Consider the following 27,152-nt stretch of genomic DNA (forward strand, 5'->3'; position numbering starts at 1 on the left):
TTAAGGATGGCTCGTGGTCCCAAACCAGTCCTGGGCAAGCAGCAATGATGCCACCACCTCCAACGCCCACTCCCCCGCTGCTGCAGCACGTTTTGCAGGCTTTCTCGGTGTCCCAGGTTAGATAGGCGGAAGCTGGGCCTTGCACAGGATTTCTGACTCCCTATCCCAGCACCTGTGGGCTGAGCATGCACAACAGGCTACGGACCTGGCTGAAGTCTGTGAGTCCCCGTGAAATCCAGGAGGGTCAAGCTTGCAGCTCAGGTTTAGGGGTCCCAGAAGAGCGAAAGATTAATTGAAAAATAATTAAATAAAAATACAATAAATCAATTAAGCACAGACATTATTTGGATTTTCCCAGTTTTCCTATTAACATCCTTTCTGTTGCAGGATCCAGTCCAAGTTACTATTTGACAAGAAATCATGATGACCCCTTGGTCTCCTCCAACTTGTGTTCTCATCCTGTCTTCACTCGGCCCTCAGGACCTCAAAAGTATGAACATTGTGGTTAAATTCCACTGTTTGTTTTTGCTTTTTTCCATTTATACTGTTATTTACCCAATACTGGAGTAGGTATCTTGTTGATGTAGTATGTATAAAACAGTGTTCTGTCACAGTGAAAATGGAAGGAAAATTGGGTATTCATGTAGAAACTTAGAGACAAAGAGCAAAACTGGAAAACACTGGGTGGTATCCAGATGACAATTCTGATACCAAAAGAAAACTACAATGAAATAACTTCTTTGGTCATTGCAGTAGAAGCAAACATTCCAACACTGCACACATAGCCTCTATATAATGTCAAACTCAGCCACTTACTTGCATTTAATAGTAACCAACCCTTCCAAGTAACTCATAAGTCCATTCAACCTGATGAGTAGTGAAGACTTAGAGGAGCAAAAGGACATTATAATATCCACAAAGTTATATCACATGGATAATGCTTTCTAAATCTATAGCTAAATACAGTTCAGAGAATAAATGGAAGAATTTAAATGAACTGAAAAATAGAGATGGGAGAACAGACCAGAGGGTATAAAGATATGGACTGCACTACAAACTGATGTCAGAAAAACATGATCTTGAGGAGACCTATTATTCATTATCAAAGAGCTGAGAATTCCTCACATTTCATGGGTCATTATCAGGCCAAAGAAGAAAATGACTATTCATTGCATTGATTGGGGTTTTTTTACGCTATGGCCTTGGCATCACAATTGCACACAAGTTTTCTCAGTTCACTGTGTCACTTGAGTTGGTGAGAAGTGTGAGAAGTATGAGCCAGCCATGAGAAACATGTACATCATTATCTACATTCATACTTCTGGGACTGACAGGTGATTCTCAAACGCAGCTTCTCATTTTTCTATTTCTGTTTGTCTCCTACACGCTGAGTATAACTGGGAACATGACCATCATTATACTCACTTTGGTAGATTCCCACCTTAAAACTGCCATGTACATTTTCCTCAAACACTTCTCCTTTTTAGAAACCTTCTTCACTACGGTCTGCATCCCCAGGTTCATTATTACAGCTTATCAACTGGGGACAAAACTATCTCCTATAATGCTTGTGCGGCTCAATTATTTTTTGTCTTCCTTTTTGGAGCCACAGAATTTTTCTCCTGGCCGCCATGTCCTATGACCGCTACGTGGCCATCTGCAAACCCTTACATTATGCGACCATCATGAACAGCAGAGTCTGTGGATGGCTTGTCAGCTGCTGCTGGATAGCAGGTTGGTTGGTCATATTTCCACCACTGTGCCTGGGCTTAAACCTGGAATTCTGTGACTCTAATATCATTGGTCATTTTGCCTGTGATGCTTCTCCTTTGCTGAAGAAATCTTGTTCAGACACCCAGCTCATAGAACAGTTGGTTCTTGCCCTTGCTGTGTTGACTGATATCATGTCCTATACCTACATCATCAAGACCATCATAAACTTCCCATCCGCCCAGCAAAAGATGAAGGCCTTCTCTACCTGCTCTTCTCACCTGATGGTGGTTGCTATCACCTATGCCAGTTATTCATCTATGGCTAACCTTCAGCAAAGGATGATGTAGCAATTAATAAGTGCGTGTCCGTACTCGCCGCTTCAGTTGCCCCCATGTTAAACCCATTTCTTTATACCCTGAGGAACAAGCAAGCGAAACGAGCTTTCACAGACTTAATAATCAAAGGAATTTCATTGATCTCAAAGAAGCAAAGGAACGTTGAAAGCAACGTAAAATAGAAATGTAAATACAAAAGGAGCAGTGCACCTTAAAGTCATACTCTTCAAGTATCTTTTCTCCCTCTTTCTGCCACACTTGCAGCCTATGGAAGTTCCCAGGCCAGGCACTGAATCCGAGCTGCAGCTGCAGCCTGTTCCAGAGCTGCAGCAATGCTGGATCCTTAACCTGCTGCACCACAGCAGGAACTCCATAATTTTCAGTTCTTAACTACTGTGCCCCGTTCTACTCTATGTTCACATTAAATGCTTACAACACTGTTACTCCTGAATTTTGGCCCCCAAATCATCATTTCAATGCTTTTGTATATAATCACATAGAGACATTTCAACTCGTTGTAAATAAAATTTCTCCAAGATGACATGTCATATCAAGAGAACATGAAATCAAATTTCTAGGAAAAGGGCCTTACTTAAACTCTGACATGGCTCTATTTGGTAAAAAAAAAAAAATTAGTAATTCCTACTTGCAAATTAAAAAAATCAAATTCTGGAACTAATAGGATAATAATGAAGCCATGGTATCCATTACTTTCTTTAAAACCAAAATTCCAAAAAGAATACAATTACAGTTACTCTTCTCAAGCAGGAATAAGATAATTTTCAAAATATTAAATGAGTTAGTTTGTGTAAAAAGGAATATATTCCAACACTATGGGTTTCTACACCAGGAGGTCTATATCTATCTTGTAAAAAATATATATATATATAAAGCCCAAAGATTTAGAGTTTAGTGACTGGATTCTCTCTAAAGTGGAAGTACACAGCCTCTACATTAACTCATCACCCACGTGGCAGTGATTCGATAAAATGTGCTGAGATAATAAAACCTTCTTTATGATACAAACAGAGCTAAGTTAAGCCAACAGCAGCCAGTAGTGATTCTGCCCACTTGGTTCACTGCTGCAGTATTACCACCTTGAATAGTGCACAGAATATATAATAGGTTCTCAACAAATGTCAACAGAAATTAATGGCTGGGATTTAGAAAACATAAAAAGAAAAACGTGATAGTGACTGGAGGACACAAAAGAAGAAAGAGAATTCAATGAGCTTCAGGCTTGCTTATTTGGAATTTATACAATATCTAAGGGCACATTCCCAGCTTTTTTCTTAAAGTCTCACTCAGCCTCTCAAGAGTCTGCTGCTGTAGTCAAGGTGGTTTTATCGTTCATTATACTCTGACATCTCTACTCTTTCTTGGAGACAATTTCCCCCAGGACCCTCTACTGATGTCCCTTTATACTAAGGGAATCAAAGTGATGAACTGAACTGTCTACTGATCTTCTATTTTTGTGTATTTGCAGAGAACTCTTTTAGTACACAGAGAGATGTTGAGCCTTTTTCTAGGACAATCTATTAAGACTACACATGTATCGTGTTCACACTCCTGATTTTTATTTCTGGATTGTGATTACATATATATATATATATATTTATAATTATATGTTGTCTTTTTGCTACTTCTTGGGCGCCTCCCGTGGCATATGGAGGTTCCCAGGCTAGGGGTCGAATCAGAGCTGTAGCCACTGGCCTATGCCAGAGCCACAGCAACACGGAATCCGAGCTGCGACTGCAAGCTACACCACACCTCACAGCAACGCCGGATCGTTAACCCACTGAGCAAGGGCAGAGATCAAACCCGCAACCTCATGGTTCCTAGTCGGATTTGTTAACCACTGCGCCACAATAGGAACTCCATTACATGTATTTTTAACACATCTGATGAGAAACCTGTATCAAAATCCATATAAATATAAAAACTTTTCTACCTACTGCTGAGAATTTCTCCTATAGGAGTGGTCTGGTGTAAAAGCAGTCATGGGAACAAATACATTTACTGAAAACTTTAAAGTGCTTTTTTATTATTAAAAATAAGAAATGTAAACCACTTAAGTTTCCAAACTGGTGGTACGTATTACCAATAGAGATTAAAATTATACACACTCAGTCATTAATAACTGCCATAAATCTTCTCATATTGATAACTAAAGACAACCATCATTGGTTGGGTGAAAATGGTAGGTTACATTTTTCTGCAAGTTTACATATGTACTTATGTTTGAGAGAGAAAATCCATGACACTGCTTTTATAAAATATTTTATTTACAGTGGTAATCTCTATGCCACTTTTTTTTCCTTTTTGCCTTCATATTTTTCATAATGTTTATGAGTTCCTTGATTTTATTGGCCAAGCCCTGGCATGCAGAAGATCCCAAGCCAGGGATGGAACCCACGCCACGGCAGTGGCAATACTTAATTCTTAATCACTAGGACACTAGTGAGTTACTTAATTGAAAGAAAGAGAGAATGCTTTCTCAGGTCAGCTTCATTGCCTTAGACAAGACAGAAGAAATATCATTTCATCATGTGACTTCTATTAGCCTGCATCACCACAATGTATCTAATGCTAGTGCTGCATTTTCTTGATCTTAAGGGCACTGTCCCCATTGCTGTGAAGTTGACGGCCAACATGGTATATTAAAATTCCTTGATGACTTTCAAAGCTGGGTCTCCAAGGACTCTTTTCTTTGTTTACTCTAATGACTCTTTGTTATAGGTAGAATACATAAATTAACCAGCCATAATATTTGGTGCCAATTATGGTTTCCTGATGAATAAATTCAGAAGATCAGCTGTCCATAATCATTCAATAGCCCAGGAAATGCCTAGCCCTAGAGACTGGGCATTCCTTTTTTTTCTTTCTCTTTTTTTAATCTAGAAAGAGAAGAACACATACTCTTGGTGTAAAAAGGCAGAGGCCCTCATAAAAATTCTCTATCCTGTAGGAGGACTCTGGGCATTTCCAGGGATTTTCTAGCTGAGTGTAATTTCCTCAGAAAACTTAGCTTTCAGGTCTCTACTAGCATATACCTGTTCAGCCTGTGTCTCATGATGAGAATGTTCAAATAAATGGTCAACGGATGCCATGACATAATTCACTGCTTAAATGTAAGTATAAAAATGTTTGAGGCCACAGTTATTTTTCACAGTACATATGCATGTGTTCTGGCAGACGTGGGAGGTGGATGGGAAATGTCATGATAGATTTCTCTCTTCAAGCAAAGGGTTAGAGTTAAATAACCAATACGATTAGCATTTGATGGGACTATCCTGTAGTCATTTCTGAGATACAATTATTTTTATCTAGAATGATGGCCCTAGAAATCATTAACAGGCCTGGTTGAGGAATATTCAGAAATAAAAATTCCCACAAATACACATGGACACACAAAAATAAAATCAAGAGTACACATACACAGACACAAATCACTTGCAGACTCACATACTGAAATTTTATCCATGTTTTATTTTTTGCATAAATAAAATACTTTGTGAAAGTCAAATAATTGGTCAATTTGAATATGTTGGCATTATCAAATATTTAATATTTATGTAAGACTAGATTCAGAGACAAGAAAACTATTGATTATTAAATGTGAAATAGTTTTAAGACCCAAACAAAGCTGAGTCAAATATCAGGAGAACGGCTGGGTGGTGAACTGACTTAATGAGAAAAAGAAAATGGGACAGAGCTTCTCGGTGTGAATTATGGTCACCATCGATGATACTGCAGTGTTCAAGAGGGTATGAGCTTCCCATCAAACTTGATCGATCCTGAGCCTCAATTAATATCCCTCCCTGTGATGGTACCTGTCTACCCTGGAGACTTCATCCTGTACACTGAGCCTATAGCAGAAGCAGACAGGGTTTACGGGCTCAGATGAAAGAGAGAAAGACATTGTTCCACACTGCGAAATAAGTTAAACAGAAAAAGACAAACGCCATATGATCTCACTTATATGTGGAATCTAAAACACAGAAACAAACAAACAACAAACACACACACCAAAACACACACACACACACACACACACACACACAAAAAAAAAAAAAAAAAAAAAAAAAAAAAACGAATCCTCGCTGACAAAGAATACATTAGTGGTCTCAGAGGACAGGAGTGCAGAGTGGTGGGAGAAATGGATGAAGGGGCTCAAAGGATAGAAACTTCAGTTATAAAGTAAATAAGTTTTGGGGATGGAATTTACAGCATGGAGACTAGAGGTCATAATACTGTAGTGCATACGTGAAAGTGAGTAAGAGAGTAGATCTTAAAAGGACTCAACACAAGAAAAACATGTTTGGTAACTATGTAGGTGATGGGTGTTAACCAGACTAAATCGGGAAATAATTATTGCACAATGTCTGCAGTGATCTGTTATATACCTGAAACTAATCTAATGTAACAGGTCAATTATACCTTAAATAAAAAAAATCTCCTTGGTCAAATGTGGATGGTGTTAGGGGAACGACTAATTATTTCTAAAGTTAGTAAATAAAGGGACAGAATTTTTTTAAAAGTTCCCCTAGTACAAGTATCAGTACTTTCTGAGGAAAATATTGTAAAAACACAGGAAAATGGCGTATTAATAGGAAATCCATTTTGCATTTAGTAAAGGTAAAAGAATGTGGATCCCTGAAGACCTTACTTATAGGTTAGAAAACTATGATTACCTATCAATACAACAGAGGATAGATGAAAAATAACTTTCACCTAGCTATTGATCTTTTAACCTAGGATAATATAATCTCTACACTTTGGCCTTAATATTTCACTGAAAGAAATACTGAGCCAACATGGAAGGATCAATATACCAACAGGAATAAACAATAAAATGGTGGAGTCCCCACAATGGCTCAATGATAATAAACCCAACTAGTATTCATGAGGAAACAGGCTCCATCACTGGCCCTGCTCAGGGGGTTGAAGATCTTGCATCACCTTTAGCTGTGGTGTAGGTCACTGATGTGGCATGGATCTAGCATTGCTGTGCCTGGGGCATAGGCCAGCAGCTGCAGCTCTGATCTAACCCCTAGCCTGGGAACTTTCATATGCTGTGGATACAGCCATAAAAAGACACAAGAAAAAAATATATAAAGGAAAACCCGCTGGCTGCACTTGGGTGATGTTTAATATTCATCAGCTCTGATATTACACATGAATTCAGTGACTGCACTCATTGAGATTTTTCCCTCAAAAGCACATTCATATCAGGTGCATCAATCTAATTATTTATTATTCCTGCCCATCTTTGCTTCTCAAGCACCTCGGTTTTGACAATGAATTATATAATAACACTACCTTTGTTTTGATTACCAATACAAATACTGTCGTCATGAATCCAACATATTCAGGTAAATGTGCATTAATAACCAGAGCGCAATGATTCAGGCCTGGGACTCTGGAGCCCTTCTGGGGGGCTACCATGTATCTAGGAAACAGTGGCCACAGACTTTATCTCTCTGTGCCCCATTTTTCCCATTTTTAAAATGGAGACTATATACCTCCCGACCTCACAGGATATCCTAAGGCTTATATGGACTGATCTGTCACATACTCACACCAGTGCATGGACCATGGCAAGAGACTTCTAAGCATGTATTATTATGCTTATATGGAATTATATTCATATGATGGCTTCTACTCAATTAGGTTATAAGAAAATACATGATGGAGGGCTTAATAAAGACAGCTGACACTGAAATCCAGAGAATAAGAGGTTGAGAAGTAAATGCAAAATGTAAAAACAGAGGCAAAAAATGTGGACTTGAAAGAAGTGAGAATGGAGTAAAGAGTTTCACGGAGAGGGTATTCGGCAACTATTGTCTTGACAGCTTCTCCACAGTATAGTGTTTCAATCTGAGGGGTTAAATGAACCATCAAAGCACAGCTTTTGTGTCCTTTAGCATTTCACTCATACACTCAGCAGAAACTCCCAAAGAGATGGAAGTGCAGCAAAGTAGCCACGTTGTACTGCACAGTGTGATCCAAGAAGTAACATAACATCTATAGGAAGTAAAGCCTGCGAAATTATACAAGTGGATGTTTTAGAGATAAAACCGCCTTTACCTTTATAATGACTGATCAAACAACAGAAAGCCAAAAAAAAATTATTTTAGAGAGAACTGAAAAGCTTAGTTTGGGTCCTGATAGGAAACTTTATTTTAGGATTGTAATAATTCCCAAATTTTACACCAAGGGCGTGAAACTGAAGGTAATTTACTTTTTAATTTCACTTATGAATTGAAGGAAAACATTTGACAGTATTAAAAATTAGCTATAATATATGAAATGAAAAATAAGTTCATTATAATAAAAAAAAGGACAACCCAGGTTAGGATCTAAAAATACTTAATTCATTATAAATTAATTTTAGGAGTTTACTAAAGGAAAAGTTAGACTATAAGTCAACAACTAAAACTTATATAATAATTCCATTGTCCCCATTAGGTATAAATAGATTGGGGAGCACAGTTCACTAGAAACTAGGAAATGCATTCCTCAGATCAACAAGTAAAACTCATGGGTGCTAGATGAGTCAAATATACAAGAGAGTGCTCATCACTAGGATGATGGTGTCGTTGAATTCTGCATTCAAATCTCTCTGACTCTTACACAGAGGGTTGGCAAAATCCAGGAGTCAATAATGAGAAACCACACTGCAATAACAACATTCATCCTTCTGGGACTGACAGAAGATCCTCAGCTGCAGCTCTTGCTTTTCCTTTTTCTATTTCTCACCTACATATTGTGTGTAACCGGAAATCTGACCATCATCACCCTCACCCTGCTGGATCCCCACCTTAAAACCCCCATGTATTTTTTCCTCCAAAATTTCTCTTTCCTAGAAATCTCATTTACAACTGCCTGTATTCCAAGATTCCTATACGATATATCAACTGGGGACAGAACAATTACCTATAACGCATGTTTCACTCAATTATTTTTTACATACCTCTTTGGGATAACTGAGTTCTTTCTCTTGGCGACCATGGCATGTGATTGCTATGTGGCCATCTGTAAACCTCTGCATTATATGACAATCATGAGCAACACACTCTGCAAAACAATGGTTGTCTGCTGTTGGGGGGCAGCACTTCTGATTATCCTCCCTCCACTCAGCTTAGATTTTCAACTGGAATTCTGTGATTCTAATCTCATTGATCATTTTGCCTGTGATGTGTCTCCCCTCCTAAAGATCTCATGCTCAGACACCTGGCTAATTGAGCAGATGGTTATAGCCTCTGCTGTGCTGACCTTCATCATCACCCTTGTAGGTGTAGTTCTCTCCTACATAAATATCATCAGGACGATTCTAAAATTCCCTTCTGCCCAACAAAGGAAAAAAGCTTTTTCCACCTGTTCTTCCCACATGATTGTCGTTTCCATCACCTATGGCAGCTGCATCTTCATCTACATCAAACCATCTGCCAAAGAAGAGGTAAATCTCAATAAAGGAGTGGCATTGCTTATTTCTTCCATTTCGCCAATGCTGAATCCTTTTATATATACTCTGAGGAATAAGCAAGTTAAACAAGCCTTTCAGGACTCACTCAAAAAAACTGCATTGCTTTTAAGAAAGTAAAATATATCTCTTGATGAACCAACACAAAAGACAAACATCCAACCTTATTTTTTCATTAAGCTGACAACCAAAAGTGTAATTTTGCAACTTATACATCAATCAGGATGACCCCACTGGCATTTAATCGTCAGGTTTCCCTTCATATGCTAAAGAACTAATTATCAAACACTGCTTTATGGGGAAAACATATATTATTTTTCATCCTTGGCCCTGAACCCATCACAGATAAATCATTCCTTCTTCTTCCTTTAGATGTTTCTTTCCAGATATTTTAAAACATTGGTGTAGAGATGTCATTCTTTTTTATTGAATTACAATTGATAGACAGTATTAGTTTCAAGTGTACAACACATTGATTCAATATTTTTATAAAGGATGAAATGATCACCAATCTGTCAAGCCTCCATATGTCGACACATTAATTTGGGAGAATTATGAGCACTCTTAAACCAATACAGTTGACAACTTAGATGAAATGGGAAAGGTCCTGAAAAAATACAAATGCCACAACTGACACAAAACAAAGAAAACATCTGCATACATCTCTATTTTACAAACCGAATTAATACCCAAAAATCTTTTCACAAAGAAAACTCCAAAATCATGGGGTCTTATTGGTGATTACTATAAAAGGGATCAATAATCCAATCTATGAAAATCCTGACACAACACATGAAGAAAGAATAGTTTCTCACTCATTCTAAGAAATTCACATCAATCTGATACCAACACCAGAAAAGGAACTAGAAGGAAATTGTAAACCTGCACCCCTCATGATCACAAATGCAAGCATCCTTAAAAATTTACCATCAACGTTCAATCGTAATAACCAAATAAAAATGGCAGAGAAAATTTAGTAGATCCTTCCTCAAGGAAGTTACATGAATAGCCAATAGCCAATACATGGAAAGAAACTCAGTAACATCAGTCATTCAGGATATTCCAATTATAACTAAAATGAGTGACAAGCTTCTTAGAACAGCTACAATTAGCCGAGGGAACCCAGGAGGAGGTCTGGTCCACAGGAGAAGCAAGGCACCATGGTAAGGGAGGGCAAGAGGAGGAGGGCCTGAATGCCATAGGAATATCTTTCCCTGCAAATGCATGGGCACCTCTGGCAGAGGCTACAGGGGTCAAGATGCCACTTGCGTGGGCTGTGGGTACTGGGACCCCTCACGTGCAGGCTACAGGTGGCCAGGCACCTCTTGCTTGGGTTAAGGACAGCAGGGGGCTGAGCAGGATGTAGTGCCTCTTGCATGGTCTCCAGCAGTGGGAAGCAAACCACAGCAGTCATCGCAGACACCAGAGGTCGGCGGGGCATGCCACCACTAGGGGTCTGTGAACAGGCACCACTCACAGCCCCAGTAACCTCAGAGGTTAGCACACAGGAAGGCACTGCAACTGAGCACGACCAGTTGATGCTCTCACTTCCCTGGGAAGACACACAACCTTTGACTGCCACTGCCAAATGCTTGGGCACCTCCTATCCCTGCCTGAGGATCAGTGTCACTTCCTGGGGCCCTGCAACTAGGAGCAGCCTGTGCCACCTTCACACAGGTCCTTGCCACTGTCAAGGGCCCAGCAACCAGGCACTGGCTACTAGCCCTGCCCATTGCCTCCATCTCCCTGGAAGAGCCTCAGGACCCTAAAAGTAAAGAGTAAGCCCTCACAGAATACCCAGGGGTACTCATGCATATAAATAGTCCTCCAAGACTACAGTAGTTCTTTTCCCAAAATTCACAGAATAAGACAAATATAAGCAGAAGGAAGAAGCTCAGGAACCATTCCCAGTTAAAAGAACAGGAGAATTCATGTGAAGGAACAAACAAAGACCTCTGTAGTCCTACAGACACTGAGTTCAAAAAGAGACAGTGAAAGTTCTGAAGGAAGTCAGAGCAAATGTGAAGGAATTCAGAGTGGATATGAACAGCAATGCAGATGACTTTAGAAGGGAACCAGAAGACATAAGGAGGAGCCAAGAAAAATTAGAAAATTCATTTCCAGAAACACAAGCTGAGGTAAAGACACTGAAGAGCAGAATGAACAGTGCAGAGGAATGAATTAATGACCTGCAAGAGAGAATAATGGAAATCACCCACTCAGGACATCAGAGAGGAAAACAAATGAAGAAATATGAAAGCGATGAAAAGTTCTTTGGGATAATATAAAGAGGCCTACTCTACACATAATAGGGATTCCTAGCGGAGATGAAAAATAAAAGGGTATTGAAAATATATTTGGGGATTTCCCTTTGTGGCTCAGCAGAAACAAATCTGACTAGCATCCATGAGGACACAGGTTTGATCCCTGGCCTTGCTCAGTGGGGTCAGGATCTGGCATTTCTGTGAGTTGTGGTGGTGTAAGTGGCAGGTATGGCTCAGATCCAGCATGGCTGTGACTGTGGTGTACAGCAGCAGCTATAACTCTGATTCAGCCCCTAACCTGGGAACCTCCATATGCTGCAGATATGGCCCCCCCCAAAAAGAGGAAGAAAGAAAGAAAATATATTTGAAGAAATTATGGCTGAAAACTTGCCAAATCTAAAGGAAACAGATAGGAAGGTCTAGGAAGCACAGAGGGCCCCAAGCAAGTTGAAGCCAAACAGGCCAACATCAAGATATATTATACTAAAAATGCCAAACGTTAAATACAAAGAGAGGATTCTAAAGGCAAAAAGAGAAAAACAACGAGTTAATTATAAGGGGGCTCCCATAAGGCAATCAGCTGATTTCTCTACAGAAACACTACAGGCCAGAAGACAGTGGCAAGATATATTCGAAGTTCTAAAACGGAATACTTTGCAGCCTAGAATACTCCACCCAGCATGAATATCATTTAAAATAGAAGGAGAAATGAAGAATTTCTCCAACAAACAAACAAACAAACAAACTAAAAGAACACCAATACTAACTCATGCTAAAAGATACTGAAAGGGGTGCTCTGAATATAAAAGAAGGAAGAAGAAATGAGATGGAGGAAATCACAACTGGAAAGCAATCACTTCAAGAAACCAGTATACAGATCTAAAAGGAAAAAAAGAAAAAAAAAACAAAACACCTATTGTAAAAGTGAAAGCAAACACAAGGAACAGCAAAGGGACAAACATAAAGATGTTAAATAAGGACTTCAAAATCATAAGATTTGGGGAAGGAAGGCAAGAACACCTACACTCTTTTTTTTTTTTCAGAATGTATCTGAGCCTATATGACTATCAGACTAAAGCAAGCAGATATAAGAAGGGGTTAACATACTTGACAAACAGAACAACCACAAATCAAAACCAAACACTACATTCATGAAACCTAAAAAGAGGAGGACACAAACAGAAAATAAAAGGAAATCATCCAACCAAAAAAATAAACGAACAAAGGAGACCAACAGGTCAAAGAGGAAATGAACATGGCAATTTAAAAATACCTAGAGAGGACAAGATGGCGGAGGAGTAGGGGGACACGCTCGCCCTCTCCCACAAACACAACAAAAAAAGCACATCTACAGAAGAAATGACTCGCACAGAACAACAACCAATCGCTGGCAGAGGAACCTAAACTCCAATAACGGCAAGAAGTTCGTGACATTATTGGGCAGAACGGGAGAAAAGAGGAGAGTGAGAGAAGGTGAATCCGAGCGGGACGGGCGCTCCCGAAAGGGAACTGCGGAGGAGAAAGGGATCCCGCACCCTGGAAAGTCTCCTACCGGGGGAAAGATCAAACGAACCGGAGGAATCTCCAGATGCAGAGAAGAGTGTAGCAGTAAGTCGGAGTACGGAAAAAAGATCAAGAACCCAACGGACCATCTGAACTACGGGCACAGTCACCAAAAATTGAGACGCCTGGGTGGGGGCTGGGCACCGAATCCTCGGCTCCAGAGGTTAGTCCCTGGGAAAGGGCCGGGGGACGCCTGGGTGGGGGCTGGGCACCGAGACCTCAGCTCTGAAGGTTGGTCCCCGAGAGGGGGCCGGGGGACGCCTGGGTTGGGGCTGGGCACCGAGACCTCGCCTCCAAAGGTTAGTCCCCAAGAAAGGGCCAGGGGACGCCTGGGGGGGGGGGGGGCTGGGCACCGAGACCTCGGCTCCAGAGATTAGTCCCCGGGCTAGGGGGGCGGGGAAGAGCGGAAACTGCTTGGGAGGTCTCTAAACCATTTGACGGGGCAGAGACTGCCTGGGAGACTAGAAAACAAAGCTGTCGCAGAGGAAGGGAGCAATACTCTAGGGGCGGGGAAGTGGAAAGCCGCCTCAGAGGGAACCTGGGAGAAGAGCCTGGTCTGCGCCCGTGCTGGGGAGGGGAGAGAAGAAGGGGTGGGTCCCCATAGAATACCCCCCACGCCACAGCAAGCTTACAGGCCCGCTAGCTAGCAGAAAGCTGTGCTTCCCAGTGCATTCCCTACCCCCACCCCCACCACCCCCTACGCTCTCGCCGAACCTGGGGCTGCCTGCCATCCAGGAGGGCTGGCCTCAACAATTGCCTGAAGCCTACCACCGCAGGGGCTCTCCCTGCAAAGGCCTGCTTGCCCTTTGGAGGGGCTACACTTCCACAGAGCAGCACCAACCACCACCAGCCCCCTAGAAAAGGCCTGCAGCCCAGAAAAGCTAGAACAAGCCTAGCCAGGCCGTGAATAGATCGACCTAATTCTCCCACGGTTTTTCTGAGACGGGCTCCCCCGGGGAGGAGCCTCTTGAGTCTCCAAGGGCCTTGCTACACGCCCAAGACCCCAGGGGGTGCTAAGACCTAGTGGACCAGCTGCATAGGACTGCCAGCTCCAGGCAGGACCCCCTGCAGCCCAGAAAAGCTGCAACAAGCCTGGCCGACTTGGGAAAAGATCTCAGACGGTCTTTCTGAGTCGGGCTGTCCTGGGGCGGAGCCTCTTGAGTCTCCAAGGGCCCTGCTACCCGCCCAAGACCCCAAGGGGTGCTAAGACCTAGTGGACCAGCTGCATAGGACTGCCAGCTCCAGGCAGGACCCCCTGCAGCCCAGAAAAGCTGCAACAAGCCTGGCCGAATCGGGAAAAGATCTCAGACGGTCTTTCTGAGTCGGGCTGTCCTGGGGAGGAGCCTCTTGAGCCTCCAAGGGCCCTGCTACCCGCCCAAGACCCCAGGGGGTGCTGAGACCTAGTGGACCAGCTGCATAGGACTGCCAGCTCCAGGCAGGACCCCCTGCAGCCCAGAAAATCTGCAACAAGCCTGGCCGAATCGGGAAAAGATCTCAGACGGTCTTTCTGAGTCGGGCTGTCCTGGGGAGGAGCCTCTTGAGCCTCCAAGGGCCCTGCTACCCGCCCAAGACCCCAAGGGGTGCTGAGACCTAGTGGACCAGCTGCATAGGACTGCCAGCTCCAGGCAGGACCCCCTGCAGCCCAGAAAAGCTGCAACAAGCCTGGCCGAATCGGGAAAAGATCTCAGACGGTCTTTCTGAGTCGGGCTGTCCTGGGGAGGAGCCTCTTGAGCCTCCAAGGGCCCTGCTACCCGCCCAAGACCCCAGGGGGTGCTGAGACCTAGTGGACCAGCTGCATAGGACTGCCAGCTCCAGGCAGGACCCCCTGCAGCCCAGAAAAGCTGCAACAAGCCTGGCCGACTTGGGAAAAGATCTCAGACGGTCTTTCTGAGTCGGGCTGTTCTGGGGAGGAGCCTCGTGAGTCTCCAAAGGCTCTGCTACCCGCCCAAGACCCCAGGGGGTGCTAAGACCTAGTGGACCAGCTGCATAGGACTGCCAGCTCCAGGCAGGACCCCCTGCAGCCCAGAAAAGCTGCAACAAGCCTGGCCGACTTGGGAAAAGATCTCAGACGGTCTTTCTGAGTCGGGCTGTCCTGGGGCGGAGCCTCTTGAGTCTCCAAGGGCCCTGCTACCCGCCCAAGACCCCAAGGGGTGCTAAGACCTAGTGGACCAGCTGCATAGGACTGCCAGCTCCAGGCAGGACCCCCTGCAGCCCAGAAAAGCTGCAACAAGCCTGGCCGAATCGGGAAAAGATCTCAGACGGTCTTTCTGAGTCGGGCTGTCCTGGGGAGGAGCCTCTTGAGTCTCCAAGGGCCCTGCTACCCGCCCAAGACCCCAGGGGGTGCTGAGACCTAGTGGACCAGCTGCATAGGACTGCCAGCTCCAGGCAGGACCCCCTGCAGCCCAGAAAAGCTGCAACAAGCCTGGCCGAATCGGGAAAAGATCTCAGACGGTCTTTCTGAGTCGGGCTGTCCTGGGGAGGAGCCTCTTGAGCCTCCAAGGGCCCTGCTACCCGCCCAAGACCCCAGGGGGTGCTGAGACCTAGTGGACCAGCTGCATAGGACTGCCAGCTCCAGGCAGGACCCCCTGCAGCCCAGAAAATCTGCAACAAGCCTGGCCGAATCGGGAAAAGATCTCAGACGGTCTTTCTGAGTCGGGCTGTCCTGGGGAGGAGCCTCTTGAGCCTCCAAGGGCCCTGCTACCCGCCCAAGACCCCAAGGGGTGCTGAGACCTAGTGGACCAGCTGCATAGGACTGCCAGCTCCAGGCAGGACCCCCTGCAGCCCAGAAAAGCTGCAACAAGCCTGGCCGAATCGGGAAAAGATCTCAGACGGTCTTTCTGAGTCGGGCTGTCCTGGGGAGGAGCCTCTTGAGCCTCCAAGGGCCCTGCTACCCGCCCAAGACCCCAGGGGGTGCTGAGACCTAGTGGACCAGCTGCATAGGACTGCCAGCTCCAGGCAGGACCCCCTGCAGCCCAGAAAAGCTGCAACAAGCCTGGCCGACTTGGGAAAAGATCTCAGACGGTCTTTCTGAGTCGGGCTGTCCTGGGGAGGAGCCTCTTGAGTCTCCAAAGGCCCTGCTACCCGCCCAAGACCCCAAGGGGTGCTGAGACCTAGTGGACCAGCTGCATAGGACTGCCAGCTCCAGGCAGGACCCCCTGCAGCCCAGAAAAGCTGCAACAAGCCTGGCCGAATCGGGAAAAGATCTCAGACGGTCTTTCTGAGTCGGGCTGCCCTGGGGAGGAACCTCTTGAGTCTCCAAGGGCCCTGCTACCCGCCCAAGACCCCAGGGGGTGCTGAGACCTAGTGGACCAGCTGCATAGGACTGCCAGCTCCAGGCAGGACCCCCTGCAGCCCAGAAAAGCTGCAACAAGCCTGGCCGACTTGGGAAAAGATCTCAGACGGTCTTTCTGAGTCGGGCTGCCCTGGGGAGGAACCTCTTGAGTCTCCAAGGGCCCTGCTACCCGCCCAAGACCCCAGGGGGTGCTGAGACCTAGTGGACCAGCTGCATAGGACTGCCAGCTCCAGGCAGGACCCCCTGCAGCCCAGAAAAGCTGCAACAAGCCTGGCCGACTTGGGAAAAGATCTCAGACGGTCTTTCTGAGTCGGGCTGTCCTGGGGAGGAGCCTCTTGAGCCTCCAAGGGCCCTGCTACCCGCCCAAGACCCCAGGGGGTGCTGAGACCTAGTGGACCAGCTGCATAGGACTGCCAGCTCCAGGCAGGACCCCCTGCAGCCCAGAAAAGCTGCAACAAGCCTGGCCGACTTGGGAAAAGATCTCAGACGGTCTTTCTGAGTCGGGCTGTTCTGGGGAGGAGCCTCGTGAGTCTCCAAAGGCTCTGCTACCCGCCCAAGACCCCAGGGGGTGCTGAGACCTAGTGGACCAGCTGCATAGGACTGCCAGCTCCAGGCAGGACCCCCTGCAGCCCAGAAAAGCTGCAACAAGCCTGGCCGACTTGGGAAAAGATCTCAGACGGTCTTTCTGAGTCGGGCTGTCCTGGGGAGGAGCCTCTTGAGCCTCCAAGGGCCCTGCTACCCGCCCAAGACCCCAGGGGGTGCTGAGACCTAGTGGACCAGCTGCATAGGACTGCCAGCTCCAGGCAGGACCCCCTGCAGCCCAGAAAAGCTGCAACAAGCCTGGCCGAATCGGGAAAAGATCTCAGACGGTCTTTCTGAGTCGGGCTGTTCTGGGGAGGAGCCTCGTGAGTCTCCAAAGGCTCTGCTACCCGCCCAAGACCCCAAGGGGTGCTGAGACCTAGTGGACCAGCTGCATAGGACTGCCAGCTCCAGGCAGGACCCCCTGCAGCCCAGAAAAGCTGCAACAAGCCTGGCGGAATCGGGAAAAGATCTCAGACGGTCTTTCTGAGTCGGGCTGCCCTGGGGAGGAGCCTCTTGAGTCTCCAAGGGCCCTGCTACCCGCCCAAGACCCCAGGGGGTGCTGAGAACCAAGTGAAATCTGCTACCATCGTGGGGTGGACCTCCCAGTCCTGTCTGCCCTCAGCAAGTCCTCCTTTGCTTCAAAGAAACACTGTTAGTCCCATCAACACTCCAGAAAAGCCACAATGCCTCAAAAAAAGATTGACCAACAACGACAGCCCTCAGGAAATATTCCAGGGCAGTGACAAGGCAAACACTACCCGATAACGGAGAGTACAACTCCCTCAGGAGAAAGAAGACAACAAGCAAGATGAAGAAGCTGAGAAACCACCCCCAGTCAAACCAACAGGAGAACTCACCTAAAACAGTCAACAATGAAACTGATCTCTGCAGTCTGACAGACCTGGAGTTCAAAAGAGAAATAGTGAAAATACTGAAGGAATTAAGAGAAGATATGAACAGCAATGCAGATACCCTCAGAAAGGAGCTAGAAAATATAAGGAGGAGCCAAGAAAAACTAGAACATTCATTTGCAGAGATGCAAACTGAACTAGGGGCAGTAAAAACCAGAATGAATAATGCAGAAGAACGAATCAGTGATATGGAAGATAGAATAATGGAAATCACTCAATCTGGTCAACAGACAGAAAACCGAATCAAAAAACTGGAAAGCAATAGAAGAGACCTATGGGATAATATAAAACGGGCCAATCTACGCATAATAGGAATTCCAGAAGGAGTAGAAAAAGATAAAGGAATGGAAAATATATTTGAAGAAATTATCGCTGGAAACTTCCCAAATCTAAAGGATACTGGATTCAAGATACAAGAAGCACAGAGGGCCCCAAACAAACTGAACCCAAACAGACCCACACCAAGACACATCATAATAAAAATGGCAAAAGTTAGTGATAAAGAGAGGATCCTAAAGGCAGCAAGAGAAAAACAGAATGTTACCTACAAGGGAACCCCCATAAGAATATCAGCTGATTTCTCTACAGAAACACTACAGGCCAGGAGGGAATGGCAAGAGATATTTAAAGTGCTCAAAGGAAAAAATATGCAACCTAGAATACTTTATCCAGCAAGAATATCATTTAAAATAGAAGGGGAAATAAAAATTTTTCCCAACAAACAAAAACTTAAGGAATACAGCAACACAAAACCCAGGTTAAAGGAAATATTGAAAGGGCTTCTCTAAACCAAAAAGAAAGGAAGGAAAGGGAAGAAAAAAGAAAAGAAAAAAAAAAAGAAGAAGAAGAAGAAGAGGAAGAACTAGGACTGAGGAAGATACAATCAGAGAGCAGTCACTCAAATAAGCCAGCATACAGATTTAATCATGAACATGCTTCAAACAAAATAAAATTAAAAAGAAAAAAATAAAAGAGTCATCAAAACCATAAAATGTGGGCAAGGGATGTTAGGAGGTAAATAATCCTTTTTGTTTGTATGTATGTCTCTCTTCTTAATTTTAATATAATAATGAAGTGTTTGAACCTACAGGACCATCAGGCTAAAACACACAATTATGGGAAGGGGTTAGCATACTTAAAAAACAGGGCAACCACAAGCCAAAACCAAATATTGCATTTGCAAAAAAGGAAAAAAAAAATACACTCAAGCAGATAATAACAGGAGACCATCCAACCAAAAAAAAAAAAAAAGAAGAATGGAGAACCATAGAATCAACTGGAACACGAGGATCAAATGGCAATAAATAATCATCTATCAATTATCACCTTAAATGTCAATGGACTGAATGCCCCAATCAAAAGACACAGAATGGCTGAGTGGATAAAACGGCAAAAACCTTCAATATGCTGCCTACAAGAAACTCACCTTAGGACAAAAGATACATATAGATTGAAAGTGAAAGGCTGGGGAAAAGTATTTCATGCCAATAGACATGACAGAAAAACAGGAGTCGCAACGCTCATATCAGACAAAATAGACTTTAAAACAAAAGACATAAAGAAAGACAAAGAAGGACACTATTTAATGATTAAGGGATCCATCCAAGGAGAGGATGTTACTATCATCAACATATATGCCCCAAACATAGGAGCACCCAGATACATACAACAAATATTAACAGACATAAAGGGAGATATTGATGAGAATACAATCATAGTAGGAGACCTAAATACCCCCCTCACATCAATGGACAGATCCTCTAGACAGAAAACCAATAAAGCAACAGAGATCCTAAAGGAAACAATAGAAAAGTTAGACTTAATTGATATCTTCAGGACACTACATCCAAAAAAAGCAGAATACACATTCTTCTCAAATGCTCATGGAACATTCTCAAGAATCGACCACATATTGGGACATAAAGCGAATCTCAATAAATTTAGGAGCATAGAAATTATCTCAAGTATCTTCTCTGACCACAATGCCATGAAATTAGAAATCAACCATGGGAAAAGCAAAGAGAAAAAACCTACTCCATGGAGACTAAACAACATGCTACTAAAAAACCAATAGGTCAATGAGGAAATCAAGAAGGAAATTAAAAACTATCTTGAAACAAATGATAATGAAGACACAACCTCTCAAAATCTATGGGATGCTGCGAAAGCAGTGCTCAGAGGGAAATTTATAGCAATACAGGCCTTTCTCAAAAAAGAAGAAAGATCCCAAATTGACAACTTAACCCTCCACCTAAGTGAATTAGAAAAAGAAGAACAAAGAAGTCCTAAAGTCAGCAGAAGGAAGGAAATTGTAAAGATCAAAGAAGAAATCAATAAAATAGAGACTCAAAAAACAATAGAGAAAATTAATAAAACCAAGAGCTGGTTCTTTGAAAAGGTGAACAAAATTGATAAACCCCTGGCCAGACTCACTAAAAAGAGGAGAGAAAGAACCCAAATCACCAAAATTATAAATGAAAAAGGAGAAATCACAACGGATACAGCAGAAATACAAAAAACCATAAGAGAATACTATGAACAACTATATGGCAATAAGTTTGACAATCTGGAAGAAATGGACAATTTTCTAGAATCTTACAGCCTGCCAAAACTGAATCAAGCAGAAACAGACCAACTGAACAGACCAATCACTAGAAATGAAATTGAAGAGGTCATAAAATCACTCCCTACAAATAAAAGCCCAGGACCAGATGGCTTCACAGGTGAATTCTATCAAACATATAAAGAGGAATTGGTGCCCATCCTCCTTAAACTCTTTCAAAAGGTTGAAGAAGAAGGAATACTCCCAAAGACATTCTATGAGGCCACCATCACCCTCATTCCAAAACCAGGCAGAGATACCACCAAAAAAGAAAACTATCGCCCAATATCATTGATGAATATAGATGCAAAACTTCTCAACAAAATCTTAGCCAACCGAATCCAACAACATATCAAAAAAATTATACACCATGACCAGGTTGGGTTCATCCCAGGTTCACAAGGATGGTTCAACATACGCAAATCAATCAACATCATACACCACATTAACAAAAAAAAGTCAAAAATCATATGATCATCTCAATAGATGCAGAAAAAGCATTTGACAAAGTTCAACATCCATTCATGATCAAGACCCTCGCCAAAGTGGGTATAGAGGGAACATTCCTGAATATAATCAAAGCCATTTATGATAAACCCACAGCAAATATAATCCTCAATTGGGAAAAACTGAAAGCCTCACTCAAATCTGGAACAAGACAGGGATGCCCACTCTCACCACTGCTCTTCAACATAGTTTTGGAAGTCTTAGCCACAGCAATTAGACAAACAAAAGAAATCAAAGGCATCCATATAGGAAGAGAAGAGATCAAACTGTCACTGTATGCAGATGACATGATTCTATACCTAGAAAACCCTAAGGACTCAACACCAAAACTCCTTGAACTGATTAATAAATTCAGCAAAGTGGCAGGATATAAGATTAACATTCAGAAGTCAGTTGCATTTCTGTATACCAGCAATGAAGCATTAAAAAAGGAATACAAAAATACGATACCTTTTAAAATTGTACCTCACAAAATCAAATACCTCGGAATACACCTAACCAAAGAGGTAAAGGACCTATATGCCGAGAACTATAAAACCTTAATCAAAGAAATCAAAGAAGATGTAAAAAAATGGAAAGATATTCCATGTTCCTGGATTGGAAAAATCAATATTGTGAAAATGGCCATCCTACCCAAAGCAATCTACAGATTCAATGCAATCCCTATCAAATTACCCATGACATTTTTCACAGAACTAGAACAAACAATCCAAACATTTATATGGAACAACAAAAGACCCAGAATCGCCAAAGCAATCCTGAGAAACAAAAACCAAGCAGGAGGCATAACTCTCCCAGACTTCAAGAAATACTACAAAGCCACAGTCATCAAAACAGTGTGGTACTGGTATCAAAACAGACAGACAGACCAATGGAACAGAATAGAGAATCTGGAAATTAACCCTGACACCTATGGTCAATTAATCTTTGACAAGGGAGGCAAGAACATAAAATGGGAAAAGGAAAGTCTATTCAGCAAGCATTGCTGGGAAACCTGGACAGCTGTATGCAAAGCAATGAAACTAGAACACACCCTCACACCATGCACAAAAATAAACTCCAAATGGCTGAAAGACTTAAATATACGACAGGACACCATCAAACTCCTAGAAGAAAACATAGGCAAAACACTCTCTGACATCAACATCATGAATATTTTCTCAGGTCAGTCTCCCAAAGCAATAGAAACTAGAGCAAAAATAAACCCATGGGACCTCATCAAACTGAAAAGCTTTTGCACAGCAAAGGAAACCCAAAAGAAAACAAAAAGACAACTTATAGAATGGGAGAAAATAGTTTCAAATGATGCAACTGACAAGGGCTTAATCTCTAGAATATACAAGCAACTTATACAACTCAACAGCAAAAAAACCAATCAATCAATGGAAAAATGGGCAAAAGACCTGAATAGACATTTCTCCAAGGAAGATATACAGATGGCCAGCAAACACATGAAAAAATGCTCAACATCGCTGATTATAAGAGAAATGCAAATCAAAACTACCATGAGATACCACCTCACACCAGTCAGAATGGCCATCATTAATAAATCCACAAATAACAAGTGCTGGAGGGGCTGTGGAGAAAAGGGAACCCTCCTGCACTGTTGGTGGGAATGTAAACTGGTACAGCCACTATGGAGAACAGTTTGGAGATACCTTAGAAATCTATACATAGAACTTCCATATGACCCTGCAATCCCACTCTTGGGCATCTATCCGGACAAAGCTCTACTTAAAAGAGACACATGCACCCGCATGTTCATTGCAGCACTATTCACAATAGCCAGGACATGGAAACAATCCAAATGTCCATCGACAGAGGATTGGATTCGGAAGATGTGGTATATATACACGATGGAATACTATTCAGCCATAAAAAAGGATGACATCATGCCATTTGCAGCAACATGGATGGAACTCGAGAATCTCATACTGAGTGAAATGAGCCAGAAAGACAAAGACAAATACCATATGACATCACTTATAACTGGAATCTAATATCCAGCACAAATGAACATCTCCTCAGAAAAGAAAATCAATCATGGACTTGGAGAAGAGACTTGTGGTTGCCTGATGGGAGGGGGAGGGAGTGGGAAGGATCGGGAGCTTGGGCTTATCAGTCACAACGTAGAATAGATTTACAAGGAGATCCCGCTGAATAGCATTGAGAACTATGTCTAGATACTCATGTTGCAACAGAAGAAATGGTGGGGGAAAAACTGTAATTGTAATGTATACATGTAAGGATAACCTGACCCCCTTGCTGTACATTGGGAAAATAAAATTAAAAAAAAAATAAATAAAAATAAACTAAGTCAATTTAAAAAAAAATAAAAAAAAAATAAAAAAAAAATAAAAATACCTAGAGACAAATGATAATGAAAACACAACCATTCAAAATCCATAGGATGCTGCAAAAGTGGAAATTCAGAGCAATACACACCTTCTCCACAAAAGAAAAAACTCTCAAATCGACAACTTAATCTACCACCAAAAAGAATTAGAAAAAGAACAACAAACAAAACCTAGAGTCAGCAGAAGGAAATCATAAAGATTAGAGAAGAAATCAATAAAATAGAGGTTTGAAACACAATATAAAAAAAAAATCAATACAACCAAGAGCTGTGTCTTTGAAAGGAAAAGCAAAATTGATAAACCTCTGGACAGACTCCCCAAGAACAGGACAGAAAGAACTCAAATAAGAATGAAAAAGGAGAAATCTCAATGGATACTGCAGAAATACAAAAAAAAAAAAAAAAAAAAAAAAAGAGAGAGAGAGAATACTATCAAGAATTCTATGCCAACAAATTTGACAACCTAGAAGCAATGGACAACTTTCTAGAGAATTATGGCCCACCAAAATTGAATCAAGAAGAAACAGACCAACTGAACATAGCGATCAATAAATGAAATTGAATATGTACTAAAAGCACACCCTACAAAGGTCCAGGGACAGATGGCTTCACAGAAGAATTCCACAAAACACACAAAGAACTTATACCCATCCTTCTTAAACTTTCCCAAAAGGCTGAAGAAGAAGGAACACTCCCAAACCCTAGCCAAAGATGCTGGCTATCAAGCCACCACCACTCTAATACCAAAACCAGACAAAGACACTACCAACAAAGAAAACTACAGGCCAATTATCTTTGATGAAAATGATGCAAAGATTCTCAACTTAATTGTAGCCAACTGAATCCAACAGGATATCAAAAGATCCTATACCACCACCAAGTGGGATTCATCCCAACTTCACAAGGATGCTTCGACTCAGGCAAATCAATCAATGTCATACACCACATTAACAACAGAAAAGTCAAAAACCACGTGATCATCTCCGTAGATGCAGAAAAAGCACCTGACCAAATCCAACATCCATTTATGATAAAAATTCCTATCAAAGTGTGTATAGACGGAAACATACCTTAACCTAATCAAAGCCATTCTGGTCAAACCCACAGCTAGAATTACACTCAAGGGAGAAAAGCTGAAAGCCTTCCTGCCAAAATCCAGAACAAGACAAGGATACCCACTCTCACCACTTTTATTCAACATAATATGCTTAGTCCTAGCCACAGCAGTCACGCAAACAAAATAAATAAAATGTATCCAAATTGGAAGACAAGAGGTAAGAGTGTCCCTCTATGCAGATGATATGATATTATATATACAAAATCCTAAGGACTCCACACCATAAGTACTCAAGCTGATCAATGAATTCAGCAAAGTAGCAAGATACAAGATTACCATTCAAAAATCGGTTGCATTTCTGGATACTAACAATGAAATACTAGAAAAGAAAGACAAAAATACAATACCTTTTAAAATCGCACCCCAAAAAAGTAACTACCTAGAAGTTAACTGACTAAGCTTGTGAAACACTTATATGCTGAGCAGTAGAAAACATTAATCAAGGCAATTAAAGAGGATTCAAAGAAATGGAAAGAGAGTCCATGCTCTTGAGTTGGTAGAATTAATACTGTTAAAATGGCCATATTCCTAAAGCAATCTACAGATTAAATGTGACCCCTATCAAATTACCCATGACATTTTTCACAGAACTAGAACAAACAATCCAAACATTTATATGGAACCATAAAGGATCCAGAATTGCCAAAGCTATCCCAAGGAACAACAACAAAAAAATAGAAGCCATAATTCGCCCAACCTCCAGGCACTATTACAAAGCTACAATCATCAAAGCACTGTGGCACTGGTACCCAAACAGACATACAGACCAAAAGAACAGAATAGACAACCCAGAAATTTACCCAGATACCTATGGTCAATTAATCTTTGACAAAGAGGCAAGAATATAAAATGGCAAAAAGATGATCTCTTCAACAAGTGGTGCTGGGAACACTGCACAGCTGCATGTAAATTAATGAAACTGGAACACATCATCACACCATGCACAAACATAAACTCAAAATGGCCTAAACACTTAAACATAAGCAAGAAACTACATAGAATATAGATGAGTGGGTCACTTTATGTACAGCAGAAATTGACAGAACATTGTAAATTAACTAGAATAAAAAAATAAAAATCTTATGAAAAAATCCTATTAACACATCCACCAAAAAATACAAAAACTTCACATAGACATACTAAAATCAAGTCAAAGAAAAAGCATCTAAACCCGTGCGTATAAAACAAACAAAAAAATATACGAACATGAATAAATATAAAATATATGTAAATATAAACGCAAAAATACATGTTAACATTTTAATGTAATTGAATAGGATCATATAGAAATTTAGCAATAAAAAGGCCCATGAAATATATAAACTGAAGGAATGTAAAAATCTGGGCGGTATTTCTGAAAAATATCAACATTAAGTTATCACTTTGCCTGTTCTTTGGATAAAGTCTTTTTCCTCTACTATTATTGGAATATGTTATGTTTATACTAAGCATGAATTACACATTTTACAGGATTAACAAAGTTGACAAATTGTCTTTATCTTCCTACAAATGCCTAACATGATACTGAAATACAAGAAGAGAAGTTTGATTTTGGCCTGGTCACCTGATAGTTATTATTGCCTGGCCTGATTCTGATGCTAGTATTTACAGCTGGGTCCCTGAGGACATTTTCCCCAGTTCGCTCTTTCTCTATCCCCAAGGTCTATTACACAAGGGATCCACTCGTTATTTTAAGTCAGGGCCATGGCACCAAGGCCATGTTTGTTTGTTTCACTTAACTGAAAACGGGGTCAATTCTTTTTCAAAAGGGAAATTCTGTCAGTTTAGAAATATGGCCCTCTGCCAGAAGTAGCAGAACAGTAATTTTCCCAACAACAGAGAGAGATGCCTACCTGGCCATTTTAACTTCTGTTAGCTTTGAAGTTACAGAGTAAAGAAAAGAGCACTTGGGCTCAGGAAGAGGACGGCTTTGTGTTGGAAAACTCTTTATTTTGCATGGGTGGTGGAGGACTTGGTGAAAACTCTCCAACTGCAGAGCCCTCTGTGAGTATGCATTTGCTCCTAAAAACAAGCAGCCCCCCTGCCCCTCTGCCACCTCTCCTCACCAGAAGAAGACATTCCTAAATGACTTTTTTCACTCTTTGCAACTTTGTGGTTCAGCAAACAGCTGAGGCTACAACTACCAGAGAAGTATTTTTTACCACTTTTTTTTTTTCATTTTCTGAGGTCTAGAATGATGCTCTCCTCTGATGAAAGTGTCTATAGCAAAATAACTGATTGTTTTTATATTTTATGAAATGTTCCAACAACTGCTTATGACGTGTGTCTTTACAATATGAGTGGCAAGTACATGGCAGTCACTGATAAGCTGTTGTTAACGTATCACTACATTGAAATTCAACTAAATGTAGTGGAATGTTAGAGGGACACTCCTGTGTATTCTATACCATAACCTCACCCTCA

The 27,152-nt window shown here is 42.1% G+C and overlaps 3 protein-coding genes and 1 pseudogene across 9 annotated transcripts in view; 3 read left to right on the forward strand and 1 right to left on the reverse strand.

The window, feature by feature from the left end:
- The window catches only part of LOC110255239 (olfactory receptor 6C1-like), a 371,689-nt gene that overhangs the window by 258,654 nt on the left and 85,883 nt on the right, over positions 1-27,152 (reverse strand). For 2 of the 7 annotated variants that reach the window (XM_084955878.1, XM_084955879.1), the window contains exon 2: positions 9,429-9,496. The exons of the other annotated variants lie outside the window; for them this stretch is intronic. The gene's annotated coding sequence lies outside the window, so the exon portion shown is untranslated. The remainder of the gene's footprint in view (positions 1-9,428; positions 9,497-27,152) is intronic. 7 annotated transcript variants of the gene reach the window in all.
- LOC146403227 (olfactory receptor 6C2-like) lies at positions 424-2,230 on the forward strand (annotated as a pseudogene).
- On the forward strand, positions 5,728-9,654 carry LOC146403228 (olfactory receptor 6C68-like). Its single transcript, XM_084955906.1, has one exon. The coding sequence runs from the start codon at positions 8,716-8,718 to the stop codon at positions 9,652-9,654; it is 939 nt and encodes a 312-aa protein (XP_084812032.1). The 5' UTR covers positions 5,728-8,715.
- Positions 10,911-18,946, forward strand: LOC146403229 (uncharacterized). The gene is made up of 4 exons (XM_085024867.1): positions 10,911-11,030; positions 13,076-14,482; positions 14,670-16,461; positions 17,600-18,946. Exons 1-2 carry the CDS (start codon positions 10,911-10,913, stop codon positions 13,736-13,738), a joined length of 783 nt encoding a protein of 260 aa, XP_084880993.1. The 3' UTR covers positions 13,739-14,482; positions 14,670-16,461; positions 17,600-18,946.

This window comes from Sus scrofa, chromosome 5, assembly GCF_054392235.1.
Source record: "Sus scrofa isolate SSC_HxYL_T2T_F1_AM1 chromosome 5, Sscrofa_HxYL_maternal_Yorkshire_Landrace_v2.0, whole genome shotgun sequence".
NCBI lineage: Eukaryota > Metazoa > Chordata > Mammalia > Artiodactyla > Suidae > Sus > Sus scrofa.